Source organism: Ranitomeya variabilis, chromosome 3, assembly GCF_051348905.1.
Source record: "Ranitomeya variabilis isolate aRanVar5 chromosome 3, aRanVar5.hap1, whole genome shotgun sequence".
In the NCBI taxonomy this organism is placed as follows: Eukaryota; Metazoa; Chordata; class Amphibia; order Anura; family Dendrobatidae; genus Ranitomeya; species Ranitomeya variabilis.
Window position 1 is genome coordinate 155,585,912 of NC_135234.1, and position 15,720 is coordinate 155,601,631.

Consider the following 15,720-nt stretch of genomic DNA (forward strand, 5'->3'; position numbering starts at 1 on the left):
GATAGATCTAGGTTCCTGAATTTTAAGAACAATTGCAAGTTGTTTCTTTCTTTGAAACCTTGTTCCTCTGGGGATTCTGTTCAGCAGGTTAAGATTATTATTTCTTTCTTTCGTGGCGATCCTCAAGATTGGGCTTTCGCATTGGCTCCAGGGGATCCTGCTTTGCTCAGTGTGGATGCGTTTTTTCTGGCCCTTGGATTGCTCTATGAGGAACCTAATCTTGAGAACCAGGCTGAAAAAGCATTGTTGGCCCTCTCTCAGGGGCAAGATGATGCAGAGGTGTACTGCCAGAAATTTCGGAAATGGTCGGTGCTTACTCAATGGAATGAGTGTGCCCTGGCTGCAAATTTCAGAAAAGGTCTTTCTGAAGCCATTAAGAATGTCATGGTGGGGTTCCTTACGCCTGCAGGTCTGAATGAGTCAATGACTCTGGCCATTCAGATTGATCGGCGTTTGCGGGAGCGCAAACCTGCGCACCATTTGGCGGTGTCTTCTGAGCAGACACCTGAGTCTATGCAATGTGATAGAATTCTGACCAGAAGTGAACGGCAAAATTATAGACGGCAAAATGGGTTGTGCTTTTACTGTGGTGACTCAGCTCATGTTATCTCAGCATGCTCTAAGCGCACAAAAAAGATTGATAAATCTGTCACCATCGGTACTTTACAGCCTAAGTTTATTTTGTCTGTTACCCTGATTTATTCCCTGTCATCTTACCCGGTTATGGCTTTTGTGGATTCAGGTGCTGCCCTGAGTCTGATGGATTTGTCATTTGCCAGGCGCTGTGGTTTTGTTTTGGAGCCTTTAAAATTCCCTATTCCACTAAGGGGAATTGATGCTACACCATTGGCTACGAATAAACCTCAGTACTGGACACAAGTGACCATGTGCATGACTCCTGTTCATCAGGAGGTGATTCGCTTTCTTGTATTGCATAATTTGCATGATGTTGCCGTGTTGGGCCTGCCATGGTTGCAGACTCATAATCCAGTCCTGGATTGGAAAGCAATGTCTGTGTCAAGTTGGGGTTGTCAGGGAATTCATGGCGACGCTCCTGTGGTGTCAATTGCTTCATCCACTCCTTCTGAGGTCCCTGCGTTTTTGTCAGATTACCAGGATGTATTTGATGAGCCCAAACTCAGTTCTCTACCTCCTCATAGGGATTGTGATTGTGCTATAAATTTGATTCCTGGTAGTAAGTTTCCTAAGGGACGACTTTTCAATTTGTCAGTGCCGGAGCATGCTGCTATGCGGAGTTATATAAAGGAGTCTTTGGAGAAAGGACTTATTCGCCCCTCCTCCTCCCCTCTTGGTGCGGGGTTCTTTTTTGTGGCTAAGAAGGATGGTTCCTTGAGACCTCGTATTGATTATCGCCTTCTAAACAAAATCACGGTCAAATTTCAGTATCCTTTGCCATTGTTGTCTGATCTGTTTGCTCGCATTAGGGGGTCTAGTTGGTTCACCAAGATAGATCTTCGTGGTGCGTATAACCTTGTGCGTATTAAGCAGGGTGATGAATGGAAAACTGCATTTAATACGCCCGAAGGCCATTTTCAGTACTTGGTGATGCCTTTTGGACTTTCTAACGCTCCTTCTGTCTTTCAGTCCTTTATGCACGACATCTTCCGCGAATATCTGGATAAATTTATGATTGTGTATCTGGATGATATTCTGGTTTTTTCGGATGATTGGAAGTCCCATGTTAAACAGGTCAGGATGGTGTTTCAGGTCCTGCGTGCCAATGCTTTATTTGTGAAGGGCTCAAAATGTCTTTTTGGAGTCCAGAAGGTCTCTTTTTTGGGTTTCATTTTTTCTCCTTCTGCTATTGAGATGGACCCAGTCAAGGTTCAGGCTATTCATGACTAGGCTCAGCCTACATCTGTTAAGAGTCTTCAGAAGTTCTTGGGTTTTGCTAATTTTTACCGTCGCTTCATCGCTAATTTTTCTGGTGTTGTTAAGCCATTGACGGATTTGACCAAGAAGGGTTCTGATGTTACTAATTGGTCTCCTGCGGCTGTGGAGGCCTTTCGGGAGCTGAAGCGCCGGTTTTCTTCGGCTCCGGTCTTATGTCAGCCAGACGTCTCCCTTCCTTTCCAGGTCGAGGTTGATGCTTCTGATATTGGAGCGGGGGCTGTTTTGTCGCAGAGAAGCTCTGATGGCTCTGTGATGAAGCCATGTGCTTTCTTTTCAAGAAAGTTTTCACCTGCCGAGCAGAATTATGATGTTGGTAATCGGGAGTTGTTGGCTATGAAGTGGGCATTTGAGGAGTGGCGACATTGGCTCGAGGGAGCTAAGCATCGTTTGGTGGTCTTGACTGATCACAAGAATTTGATTTATCTCGAGTCGGCCAAGCGGCTGAATCCTAGACAGGCTCGTTGGTCGTTGTTTTTCTCTCGTTTTGATTTCGTGGTCTCATACCTGCCTGGTTCGAAGAATGTGAAGGCTGATGCTCTTTCTAGGAGTTTTGTGCCTGACTCTCCTGGTGATTCAGAGCCAGCTGGTATCCTCAGAGAAGGGGTGATTTTGTCTGCCATCTCCCCAGATTTGCGACGAGTGCTGCAGGAGTTTCAGGCGGATAGACCTGACTGTTGTCCACCGGAGAGACTGTTTGTCCCGGATAGATGGAACAGCAGAGTTATTTCCGAGGTTCATTCTTCGGTGTTGGCAGGCCATCCTGGGATTTTTGGTACCAGAGATTTGGTGGCTAGGTCTTTCTGGTGGCCTTCCTTGTCGCGGGATGTGCGTTCCTTTGTGCAGTCTTGTGGAATTTGTGCTCGGGCTAAGCCTTGCTGTTCTCGTGCCAGTGGCTTGTTGTTACCTTTGCCTGTCCCGAAGAGGCCTTGGACGCACATTTCCATGGATTTTATTTCAGATCTCCCTGTCTCTCAGAGAATGTCGGTCATTTGGTTGGTGTGTGATCGTTTTTCTAAAATGGTCCATTTGGTGCCCTTGCCTAAGTTGCCTTCCTCCTCCGAGTTGGTTCCTCTGTTTTTTCAAAATGTGGTTCGTTTGCACGGGATCCCTGAAGATATTGTTTCCGACAGAGGATCCCAGTTTGTGTCTAGATTTTGGCGGACCTTTTGTGCTAAGATGGGCATTAATTTGTCTTTTTTGTCGGCCTTCCATCCTCAGACGAATGGCCAAACCGAGCGCACTAATCAGACTTTGGAAACCTATTTAAGATGTTTTGTTTCTGCTGATCAGGACGACTGGGTGACTTTTTTGCCATTGGCCGAGTTTGCCCTTAATAATCGGGCTAGTTCTGCTACTTTGGTTTCGCCTTTTTTTTGTAATTCAGGGTTTCATCCTCGTTTTTCCTCGGGTCAGGTGGAGCCTTCTGACTGTCCTGGAGTGGATGTTGTGGTGGATAGGTTGCATCAGATTTGGAATCATGTGGTGGACAATTTGAAGCTGTCACAAGAGAAGGCTCAGCGCTTTGCCAACCGCCGTCGCTGTGTGAGTCCCCGACTTCGAGTTGGGGATTTGGTGTGGTTGTCTTCTCGCTTTGTTCCTATGAAGGTCTCCTCTCCTAAGTTTAAGCCTCGGTTTATCGGTCCTTATAAGATTTTGGAAGTCCTTAACCCTGTGTCATTTCGTTTGGACCTCCCGGCATCGTTTGCTATTCATAATGTGTTCCATCGGTCGTTGTTGCGGAGGTATGTGGTGCCTGTGGTTCCTTCGGTTGAGCCTCCTGCCCCTGTGCTGGTTGAGGGAGAATTGGAATACGTGGTGGAGAAGATCTTGGATTCTCGTATTTCTAGACGGAGGCTTCGGTATTTGGTTAAGTGGAAAGGCTATGGTCATGAGGATAATTCCTGGATTGTCGCCTCTGATGTTCATGCGGCCGATTTGGTTCGTGCCTTCCATGTGGCTCACCCTGATCGCCCTGGGGGTTCTGATGAGGGTTCGGTGACCCCTCCTTAAGGGGGGGAACTGTTGTGAACTCCGTTTTCAGGCTCCCCCTTGTGGTCACAGATGGTATTGTGTGACTTTGGTTTTTTGGCTCCCCCTGGTGGTTTGGTTTATTATCCTGCGGGTCTGGCTGGATCAGCTGCCTTGTTATTCTCCAGGGAGGCTCCTATTTAGCTCTACTTCACTTCCACTTGTTGCCGGCTGTCAATGTATTCAGTGCTATTCTGATTACTCCTGATTATCTCGTTTTCTGCCTCTTCAGGATAAGCTAAGTTCTGTTTGAATATTTTTTGCTCATCTGCCTGCAATATGATTTCTGTGTATGATGAGTCTAGTCCAGCTTGCTAATATGTGATTTCATTTTGCTGGTAAGCTCTGGGGTATGGAGTTGCTTCCCCCGCACCGTTAGTTGGTGCGGGGGCTCGAGCAATCTCTGCGTGGATATTTTGAATAGGGTTTTTTATTGACCGCACAGTTCCCTTCCTATTTTCTGCTATCTAGTATTAGCGGGCCTCATTTGCTAAATCTGATTTCATCTCTGCGTTTGTGCTTTCCCCTTAACTCACCGTTAATATTTGTGGGGGGCTATTCTATATCTTTGGGGTCATTCCACTGAGGCAAGAGAGGACTTTCTTTCCCTCCAGGAATAGTCAGTTTCTCAGTCCGTGAAGAGACGTCTAGGACTTTTAGGTAACGTTCCACGGCTGCCTATAGTTGTGTGCGGATAGGATCAGGTTGCGGTCAATCTAGTTACCACTTCCCCAGAGCTAGTAGTCTGTTCAGTTACTTAGCTAGTCCGACCTGCGATCCTTGCCACTAGGATCATAACAGGGAACATATACTTTGGGGGTGCTTTTCTGCAAAGGGGACACGACGACTGCACTGTTTTGAGAAGAGGATGGATGGAATCATGTACCGCGAGATTTTGGACAACAACCTCCTTCCCTCAGTAAGAGCCTTGACGTTAAGCCGTGGCTGGGTCTTCCAGCATGACAATAACCCGAAACACACAGCCAGGGCAACTAAGGAGTGGCTCCGTAAGAAGCATTTCAACATTCTGGAGTGGTCTAGCCAGTCTTCAGGCCTGAACCCAATAAAAAATCTTTGGAGGGAGCTGAAACTCAATGTTGCTCAGCGACAGCCCAGAAACCTGAAAGATCTGGAGGTCTGTATGGAGGAGTGGGCCAAAATCCCGGCTGCAGTGTTTGCAAACTTGGTCAAAAACTACAGAAAATGTTTGACCTCTGTAATAGAAAACAAAGGTTTTTGTAACAAATACGAAGATCTGTTTTTCTATTGTATCAAATACTTATTTCTTGAAATAATATGCAAAATAGGTACCGTATTTTCCGGCGTATGACTTTTTTATCCCCTGAAAATCTTCTTAAAAGTCGGGGGTTGTCTTATACGCTGGGTGTCGTCTTGTACGCGGGGTGCAGACACCAATGTGTGTATGGTGGGTGGGGGGGAGTGGTCCCGATAACAAAGAGGGGGCGTCTCACAGGAAAGTGTGAGTGGAGTATCCCCCATTACCTCATTGTAGCTGCAGCGTGGGGTCTGTGCTGGGAGCGGCGGCAGCTGCTCCTCTTTGTGCCGCGTGGGTACTGTGCTGTGGGGCGGCGGCTCCTCTTCGTGAAGCGTCGGGGCTCTGTGCTGTGGGGTGGCGTATATTCGTGCAGAGTTATTCGGGGCTCCTCCGTCCTGAGATCTCGGGAGACGAGATCTGAATCTGAGCATGCGCCGCCCCCAGCGGCCATTTTCCCAGAGGCCAACGCATCTCAGCAATGGAGCTGCCGGGGCCTCTGGGCTCTGAGGAAATGCCGGAGGAGCCCCGACTGACTCTGCACGAAGATACGCCGCCCCACAGCACAGAGCCCCGACGCTGCACGAAGAGGACCCACCGCCCCACAGCACAGCACCCACGCGGCACAAAGAGCATCCGCCGCCGCTCCCAGTAGAGACCCCACGCTGCAGCTACAATGAGGTAATGGGGGATACTCCACTCACACTTTCCTGTGAGACGCCCCCTCTTAGTCATCGGGACCACTCCCCCCCCAAAAGGCACATTAGTCACCGGCCCTATAAGACGACATACGGCGTATAAGAAGGCCCCCAACTTTTAAGAAGATTTTATATTTTAACTGGAAAAGTTGGGGGGTCGTCTTATACGCCCAGTTGTCTTATACGCCGGAAAATACGGTATGTAAATATCATACAATGTGATTTTCTGTCTCTCAAAGATAAAGTGTACCTACGATACAAATTACAGACTTCTCTATTCTTTGTACTGGGGAAAACCTGTAAAACCAGAAGTGTATCAAGTGCTTATTTCCCCACATATATATATATATATATATATATATATATATATATATATATCAGGGCTCTAGCTGGGCCAGTCAAGAATGGTCACGGAGTTGTTCTGAAGCCATTCCTTTGTTATTTTAGCTGCGTGCGTAGGGTCACTGTCTTGTTGGAAGGTGACCCTTCGGTCAAGTGCGAGGTCCAGAGCACTCTGGAAGAGGTTTTCATCCAGGATATCTCTGTACTTGGCCATATTCATGTTTCCTTCAATGATGACCAGTTGTCCTGTCCCCGCAGCTGAAAAACACCCCCATAGCATGATGCTGCAACCAGGTTTCACTTTTGGGATTGTATTGGGCAGGTGATAAGCAGTGCCTGGTTTTCTCCACACATACTGCTTAGAATTATCACCAAAAAGGTCTACCTTTGTCTCATCAGACCAGATAATCTTATTTCTCATAGTCTGGGAGTCCTTCATGTGTTTTTTTTTAGCAAATTAGGTTAATCACGGGTCCTCCACCAAATTTCACAGTGGGTGTAAGACACTGTGGCTTGTACGCCTCTCCCGGTATCCGTCTAACCATTAGATGACCAGGTGTTGCTCTGGGGATGCATCAGCAAGGCTGGAATTGGGCAGGTTAATCTTTGCGAATGACGTATGAATCAAGCAGCATACAAGGTTATCCTGGAAAACAGTTGATTCCTTCTGCTCAGGCAATGTTCCCCAACTCTGAGGACTGGTTTTTCCAGCAATACAATGCGCCATGCCACACAGCTAGGTCAAACAAGGTGTGGATGAAGGACCACCACATCAAATCCCTGTCATGGCCAGCCCAATCTCCAAACCTGAACCCCATTGAAAACCTCTAGAATGTAATCAAGAGGAAGATGGATAGTCACAAGCCATCAAACAAAGAACTGCTTACATTTTTGTACCAGGAGTGGCATAAGGTCACCCAAAAGCAGTGTGAAAGACTGGTGGAAAGCATGCCAAGACGCATGAAAGCTGTGATTAAAAATCATGGTTATTCCACAAAATATTGATTTCTGAACTCTTCCTGAGTTAAACATTAGTATTGTTGTTTCTAAATGATTATGAACTTTTTTTTTTTTTTTTTCGCATTATTTGAGGTGTGCAAGCAATGCATTTTTTTTGTTATTTTGACCATTTCTCATTTTCAGAAAATAAATACAAAATGTATTGCTTGTAACTCCGGAGACATGTTGTCAGTAGTTTATAGAATAAATGAACAATTTACATTTTACTCAAAAACATACCTATAAATAGAAAAATCAGACAAACTGAATATCTTGTAGTGGTCTCTTAATTTTTGCCAGAGCTGTATATAAACAAGGAGTCCAGGGTATGCAGGGCCTAGTAAGTAAGGGTACCATCTCACAAAACGATTTACCAACGATCACGACCAACGATACGACCTGGCCGTGATCGTTGGAAAGTCGTTGTGTGGTCGCTGGGGAGCTGTCACACAGACAGCTCTCCAGCGACCAACGATGCCGAGGTCCCGGGTAATCAGGGTAAACATCGGGTTACTAAGCGCAGGGCCGCGCTTAGTAACCCGATGTTTACCCTGGTTACCAGCGTAAAAGTAAAAAAAAAAAAAAAACGTACATACTCACATTCCGGTGTCCGCCAGGACCCTCGCAGTCTGCTTCCCGCTCTGAGTGCCGCCGTAAAGTGAAAGCAGATCACAGCGGCGACGTCACCGCTGTGATCTGCTCTCACTTTCCGGCCGGCAGTCAGTCAGAGCGGGAAGCAGACGGCTAGGGACCTGAAGGACACCGGAATGTATGTACGGTTTGTTTTTTTTTTACTTTTACGCTGGTAACCACGGTAAACATCGGGTTACTAAGCGCGGCCCTGCACTTAGTAACCCGATGTTTACCCTGGTTACAAGCGAACGCATCGCTGGATCGCTGTCACACACTACGATCCAGCGATGACAGCGGGAGATCCAGCGAAGAAAGAAAGTTCCAAACGATCTGCTACGACGTACGATTCTCAGCAGGGTCCCTGATCGCTGCTGCGTGTCAGACACAGCGATATCGTATGGATATCGCTGGAACGTCACGGATCGTACCGTCGTAGCGACAAAAGTGCCACTGTGAGACGGTACCCTAAGGTGTTACAGGATATCAGGGGGTAAGTGGATACTCAAGAAAGAGAATATGGACAGATGTGGGGCTTTAAGTCCAGCAGTCAAGAGGTAATGTCCAGTTTCAAGTGAGAGGAAATGATGTCAGTCTATTAAATTATTCCCCACCCACTTGCTAAGGTTTATTCCTAGCTTAAACGGTTTTCAGCAATTGATTATACATCCCAATTGTCTCCGCTCCTCCCCCCTCAGCAACCACACTATAGCACTCTATATAAATATATCAGTGGGGGGCATTATTCATGTGGAATACATGTGAGGGGATTATATATATTTCATATATATGTACATTTTATGGCACTTCCCTTCTACAATGCAACGGAATACAAAATGTGTTTAAAAAAAAAAAATCAAATTTCACACATATATTTATATTTAATGGTTTAACTTAAGATCCATACAAATGTTGCAACATTCATGATACCATTTTTATTTACTTTCATCAATATAAAATTGTTTTAAATTATGATATATATGAATTAATATAATTACCATATTTTCAAGTTATAGAGCAGTGCAAATGTCAAACAGCAAGTAAATGGTACAAGGCCGTAAGGCGCTCAAGGCAGTAAATGATTAATGGAAAGCAATAGCAAAAGTTAAAAGAATGGAAAATATTATCCTCCTAACATAATTAGCAATCTAGGCCAAGATGTTTTATATAAGGCTAAACATAAATTATCATTTGCAGCTATTCCCAAATTATGGAAGCATTAACTGATATCACTGAATGAACAAAATTCTAAAACCATTCTAATATATATCCGGTTTATTGTGTTTTCATGGTGCTTTCTTTTATTAATAGTTTATAGAGTTCTATTCCTGAGAGTTTGCATATTGATTGATTACATTTTTAGCATATACTATACCTCAGTAATACATAATGTGGCAGGCTATGGCAGTAGCGTGTTGTTCCTCTATGGAACCTCAGTGGTACAAGATAAATTGTGCTAATCCTGCCTTATACATCAAAGCTGCTACTGTTTGGTAATACAGATAATCATATTTCCCCACAAGTGTCTTTTTTTTCTTTACTTTTTTTTAATTAAGCGTGCAAAAAGCAAACATTTTCCTGACATTCAGTTATAGGTGTATGGCCACAGCAAACACATTGACAACGCAATACATCGTCCGGTTTTCCCATCGCACTGTGCAGCTGCCTGAAAAGGATAGAACAGGTGTTAGTAAGTGGAACCTGCAAGATACTTTACAACCTGCTAGGACCAATTTTAAACACTGGTTGACACATGTAGTACATGCAAGATGCTTGTTTCTAGCATTCGGTAAGAAAATTCACATTTTGAAGAAAGTTTCCAAAAAGCATCTACATACCAATATCTACACTAGATTCTGAGAGAAATTTGGTTGAATTCCCCATCTACTGACTGCTGAAATACATTCAGTAATAAAGTGAAAAGCAGTTGTCATGCCTAGGAACTACAAGTTGAGGCAAAACTAACATGCAAAAGTTGTAGTCCTTCCACATTTCGGTAGCTGTCAGATGTTTTGGTGTTTAGGTGGTCCAGGAACTCTATTAAATTCCTCGGTATCCTGCTCACTACCTACATTGTATCAGGTGAACCATGCCTTGCTTAGCCAGAATACCAAACATGCCCTGGAGTCTTGGACAATGGGCTAATTCACTTGGTTTGGAAGGTGTTCTGTATTTATAATGAACATCTTTTCTAAAATATGTATTAGAATGTTTCCAAGCACGACACTTTCGTATCTCTTGTGCATTCTTCAAAACATTACTCAAGATGCTCACAAGCTCTACCAGGACAGGAAATGGAAGCCAGTTCAAATAACTCACATCATTCTCTTTCACCCCAAGAAAGGGGGTGTTGGCCTCTCTGACTTGTCTGACATAATCCTCCTCCCATCTTTTATGGGTCATTGACTGGTGCAGACACAGGGAATTTGAGCACTTGTTCACTATGAGACAGTCTTTTCTATCCATAACACTCTCAGCTACACCATGGATAGATGTAAAATGGTAGTAGTAAGGACTAATGGACTGCAAAAGAAAGCTAAATGGGGGTAAAAGAAGGACAATTGCCCTGCAAACAAATGTGAATAGGAAAATGACTGAAAATAACATAAATAATTTTGAACCAGGAGGCAGAGGTCCAGGTGGAGCAGTATCTTGCATGTGTAGTTTACTGTACGTGCTAAAAAATAAATAAATAAATGAATGAAAAAGCAGAGTCAAGGGAAAGCAGATAGCTGTTAACTTGTCTCATTATGCTGGGAAGGGACCAATATCCATGGACCTTCCCAGCCTATTAATATCAGTCCCAACTGTCTGCTTTGACTTTGCTGGTTATTAAAAATTAGAGGACCCTAAAAAAATGATGTGGGCTCTCCCCATTACAATCTACAATGAGGTGGGGGAGACACAAAGTACAGATGCGTATTTACAATGATGGGTCAGCCATGTTGAGGGAGTGGGGGATAGATAAAGGCTGTATGAGCTGATCACCAGGCATTATTTGTGGTGCTGTTGGGTACGGTGGAGTTTGATAGAGGCTTATTCTCAGATAGTGAATGGGCTACACACACACATAAAATTACTTTGACTAGGGAACGTGATAGGCAGCACTGAAAAAATGTGTTTTGAGGGAGCGTCTAAACCTGTGCAAGTTGTGGACAGTCCTAATTTCTTTGATCCAAAACTATGAGTCATGCTTTGCCACATATTGCAGCATTGTGATAAAGTATATTCTTTTTGCCATGAAAATGTTTACTTAAAAGAAATAAACAAATGTTATGGTCAGGAATTGAGTGCTGGGGTCTAAGAGGACTCAGATTCTCTAAAAGGCAAGTGCTGTTAGGCCTGTAAAAGTTTCAATAGTGCCCAAAACTTCAAGCTTTGCCAATCTCAGCTTTTTCATCCACTCAATATACCTCCCAAATTAACAGAGAATTCACCTACATTTATCTTCTGACATTCTGGTGTAGGAAGCAAACACTGGTGGTAGTAATGTGAGGTTCCTGGCAATGGTGATATGTGGATACTCTGTATAGGAAACCCTTTTAACATCTGTCAGGTTTATGGAGCATGTCACTCTCAACAAGGAAAAAAGGGTAGGTTGGTGAGGGCTGCACAGGACTAAGGCTACGTTCACATTTGCGTTGTGCGCCGCAGCGTCGGCGCCGCAGCGCACAACGCAAACAAAAACGCGGCAAAACGCACGCTAAAACGCTGCGTTTTGCGCCGCATGCGTCCTTTTTGGCCGAAAGTTGGACGCAAAAAAAATGCAACTTGAAGCGTTTCTTGCGTCCAACGCTTGCGGCCATGCGGCGCAAAACGCAGCACAACGCATGTCCATGCGCCTCCATGTTAAATATAGGGGCGCATGACGCATGCGGCGCCGCTGCGGCGCCCGACGCTGCGGCGCTGACCGCAAATGTGAACGTAGCCTTAGTCCAACTTAACAATAGGAAAAACAGCCGCGCTCATGGGTAAATGCAAAAAGTGAAAAGTTTAATTGACGATGCCAACGTCATCTAAAACACAGCAAGGGGACTCCAAAAAAAGTCTCCATTTTTAAAAAAAATTGGGCCACAGACACCACTTAAGTGGCATCAATTTCCACAGAGTTTCTTAAAATCATTGGTGAGGTGATTTTCAAAAATCATCAAGCTTTTAGTCTCCCCAGGGTGACACAGGGGTAGAAAAGTCCTTGCGGATCCAGGATTTGTTCATCTTGATGAACGTTAGTCTGTCTATATTTTCATTGGACAGCCGCGGGCGCTTATCTGTCAGCACACCACCAGCAGCGCTGAACACCCGACAAGATCTCCAAGGCGTGAGTGGCGAGCTCAGGCCATTTTCCCAGATTGGAAGCCCAAAATGAGCAAGGGTCCTGTTCCGATGTTAACTTGGAGATACTCCTGTGCCATCCTCTCTAGGCGTTGGCTATGCGACAGACTTCTTGTCTCCTGTGGCATTGCAAAGGATGGTGTAAAAAATTCTTGAAACGATTGGAAAAAAATTGCTGTTACCACCAGATACCATGTTACTGTTACGATTTGAATGACAGTCCCATGGTTGGCAAGTTAGAACTCAGAGATTCACTACGTGCACCACTGGTGTTTTGTGGAAAAGCAGATGTAAGATTCTGTAACAGTCTCTGCTGATACTCCTGCATGCGTGAATCCCTTTCTATGGCAGGAATTATTTCGCCAAATTTACTTTTGTACCGGGGATCTAACAGTGTGGCAACCCAGTAGTCAGCATTACTTCGGATTTTGACAATCCGAGGGTCATGTTGCAGGTAGTGCAGCAAGAAGGCACTCATGTATCTTGCGCATCCAGGAGGACCAAGTCCTTGTTGTCTTGGTGGCGTTGAGGTGAGAATCATGCTTCCTTCCTCTGCTCTCTCCCCCCAACCTCGTACAACAGAAATTTGACCAAGGTCTCCCTCATCTGATGAGTCTTCCATGCCCAGCACCAGTTCGTCCTCCACTTCTTCCTCGGCTCCTGCACCTTCCTCAACAGTTTGGCTGGTACCATGCGCCCTCAGTAATCCCTCTCCCCCAACCTCCAATGCCAGCCGCCTTGGTGCTGCCGACCATCTGGACCTTGGAGATATTATCCCTTCCGCAAACGACTCCTCCTGTTCCTCCTCCTCTTGTCCCACCACCTGACTCTGAATACTGTTTAAGGTGTGCTCCAGCATGTAAATGACCGGAACAGTCATGCTGATAATGGCATCGTCAGCACTAAACATCTTCGTCGCTATTTCAAAACTGTGCAGAAGGGTGCATAGGTCCCTGATCTGAGACCACTTCTGCAGCGTGATTTGCCCAACCTCTGGATCTCGTTGGCCCAGGCTATACGTCATAACGTATTGCACCAGGGCTCGTCGGTGCTGTCACAGTCGCTGCAACATGTGCAGTGTTGAATTCCACCATGTGGGCACATCACATTTCAGCCGGTGAACTGGCAGGCCCAACGACTTCTGTAGAGATGTAAGTCATTGAGCTGCAGGGTGCGAACGGTGGAAGTGAGCACACAGCGACCGTGCCCACTGCAGAAGCCCATCTAGTCCGGGATAGTGGGATAAAAATTGCTGGACAACCAGGTTCAAAACATGAGCCATACAAGGCACGTGTGTGACATTGCCCCGGCGAAGGGCCACACCCTGGTTTGCAGCATTGTCGCACATGGCCTTCCCTGGATGCAGGCTCAGTGGAGACAACCATTGATGGAACTCGGTCTCCAGAGTTGACCACAACTCCTCAGCTGTGTGACTCACGTTTCCCAGACACTTCAAGGTAAACACCACCTGATGCCGTTGAGCCCTGGTGACAGCATAGTAAGGAGGTGTGCAGGATTCCTTCTGCGCAGTTAGAACGCGGGTGGCATTACCAGACAGGCTTTGGGTGCAGGTGGAGGACCGAGAGGAGGTTGAGGCAGAAGCAGTGGAGGAACTTATAGATACAGAGGATCGACACGCAACTCGTTGGGACGGCAAGATCTGAGCCTGCATCAAAACCCCATAACTTCCATCTCCAAAATCACTGAAGTGGAGCTTGCTCATTTTCTCTCCAAATCACACCTCACCACTTGTGCACTTGATCCCATCCCACCTCCTCCCCAACCTCACCACCACACTAATCCCATCCCTAACTTCTGGTACCTTCCCCACTGCTTTCAAACATGTCACAATCACACCTATCCTCAAAAAGCCATCCATTGACCCAAGCGCTATGTCCAGCTATCGCCCCATATCTTTGCTCCCATTTGCTTCCAAACTCCTTGAACAGGACATCCATACTGAACTTTCCTCTCACTTTGCATCTAACTCTCTCTTCGACAACCTACAATCTGGCTTATGTCCCCACCATTCCTTTGAGACTGCCCTGACGAAAATTACTAGTGACTTACTTACAGCCAAAGCTAACAGACAATTCTCTAAACTCCTCCTTCTAGACCTGTCCTCTGCCTTCGACACAGTTGACCACTGCCTCCTACTACAGATCCTCTCTTCCTTTGGTGTCAAAGACCTTGCCCTATCTTGGATCTCCTCATACCTTACCAACCGCACATTTAGCGTTTCCTACTCCAATACTACCTCTTCATCTCGCCCCCTCTCTGTTGGTGTCCCTCAAGGCTCTGTCCTTGGGCCCTTACTCTTCTCAATCTATACACTCAGCCAGGGACAACTCATAAGGTCCTATGGCTTCCAGTACCATCTATACGCTGATGACACTCAGATCTACCTCTCTGGCCCAGATGCCACCTCTCTGCTCACCAGAATCTCAGAGTGTCTATCAGCCATATCCTCCTTCTACTCTCGCTTCCTCAAGCTCAATGTGGACAAATCTGAACTAATTATCTTTCCTCCATCTCGCATATCTTCCCTACCTGATCTATCTATCAAAATAAATGAAATCACACTTTCCACTGTCCCCAAAATCGCTGCCTCGGAGTTACCCTTGACTCTGCCCTGTCCTTCAAACCGCACATCCAAGCTCTCGCCACCTCCTGTCACCCTCAGCTCAAAAATATTTCCAGAATCCGTCGTTTCCTCAACCCTCACTCTACCAAAATGCTTGTGCATGCCCTAATCATCTCCCGCCTCGACTACTGCAACATCCTCCTCTGTGGCCTCCCTTCTAACACTCTCGCACCCCTCCAGTCCGTCCTTAACTGCTGCCCGACTAATTAATCTCTCTCCTCACTACACTCCTGCTTCCCCTCTTTTGCAAATCCCTTCACTGGCTACCAGTTTCCCCAGCATATCCAGTTTAAACTACTAACGCTGACCTACAAAGCCATCCATAACCTTTGTCCTCCATATGTTTCCGAACTAGTCTCTCAATATCTTCCCTCACGTAATCTCCGGTCCTCCCAAGACCTCCTTCTCTCCTCCATGCTTATTTGCTCCTCACCCAATCGCCTCCAAGACTTCTCCCGAGTAGCCCCCATCCTCTGGAATTCTGTGCCCCAACACGTCCGATTATCCACCACACTTGGATCCTTCAAAAGAAACCTGAAAACCCACCTCTTCAAAGAAGCTTACAGCCTGTAATGACCACACGGCCACCTCAACAACATCGGATCTACTGCAACCCTCGACCTACTGTCTCCTTCCCCATAATCCTGTAGAATGTAAGCCAGCAAGGGCAGGGTGCTCTTCCCTCTGTACCAGTCTGTCATTGTTAGTTTTGTTTACTGTAAGTGATATTTGTATTTTGATGTAACCCCTTCTCATGTACAGCACCATGAAATTAATGGTGCTATATAATAATAATAATAATAATAATAATAATAATAATAATAATAAAAGGCACAGACAAATCCTATACGTCAAAGGTC

General features: G+C 45.7%; 2 protein-coding genes across 2 annotated transcripts in view; both read right to left on the reverse strand.

The window, feature by feature from the left end:
• Window positions 1–8,754: 8,754 nt before the first annotated feature.
• DYNLT3 (dynein light chain Tctex-type 3) overlaps window positions 8,755–15,720 on the reverse strand; it is a 54,019-nt gene continuing 47,053 nt past the window's right edge. The window contains exon 5 of the mRNA XM_077294759.1: window positions 8,755–9,550. Within this exon, the coding sequence (XP_077150874.1) occupies window positions 9,474–9,550 (77 nt within the window). The 3' untranslated portion in view covers window positions 8,755–9,473. The remainder of the gene's footprint in view (window positions 9,551–15,720) is intronic.
• Window positions 9,557–15,577, reverse strand: LOC143815503 (uncharacterized). The gene is made up of 2 exons (XM_077294758.1): window positions 11,814–15,577; window positions 9,557–11,502 (listed from the first exon to the last, which is right to left on the reverse strand). Exon 1 carries the CDS (start codon window positions 13,238–13,240, stop codon window positions 12,419–12,421), a length of 822 nt encoding a protein of 273 aa, XP_077150873.1. The 5' UTR covers window positions 13,241–15,577; the 3' UTR covers window positions 9,557–11,502; window positions 11,814–12,418.

Excerpts from the sequence above, each read along its gene's own strand:
- LOC143815503 (XM_077294758.1), bottom strand. The coding sequence starts at position 13,240 with ATGACGTATAGCCTGGGCCAACGAGATCCAGAGGTTGGGCAAATCACG.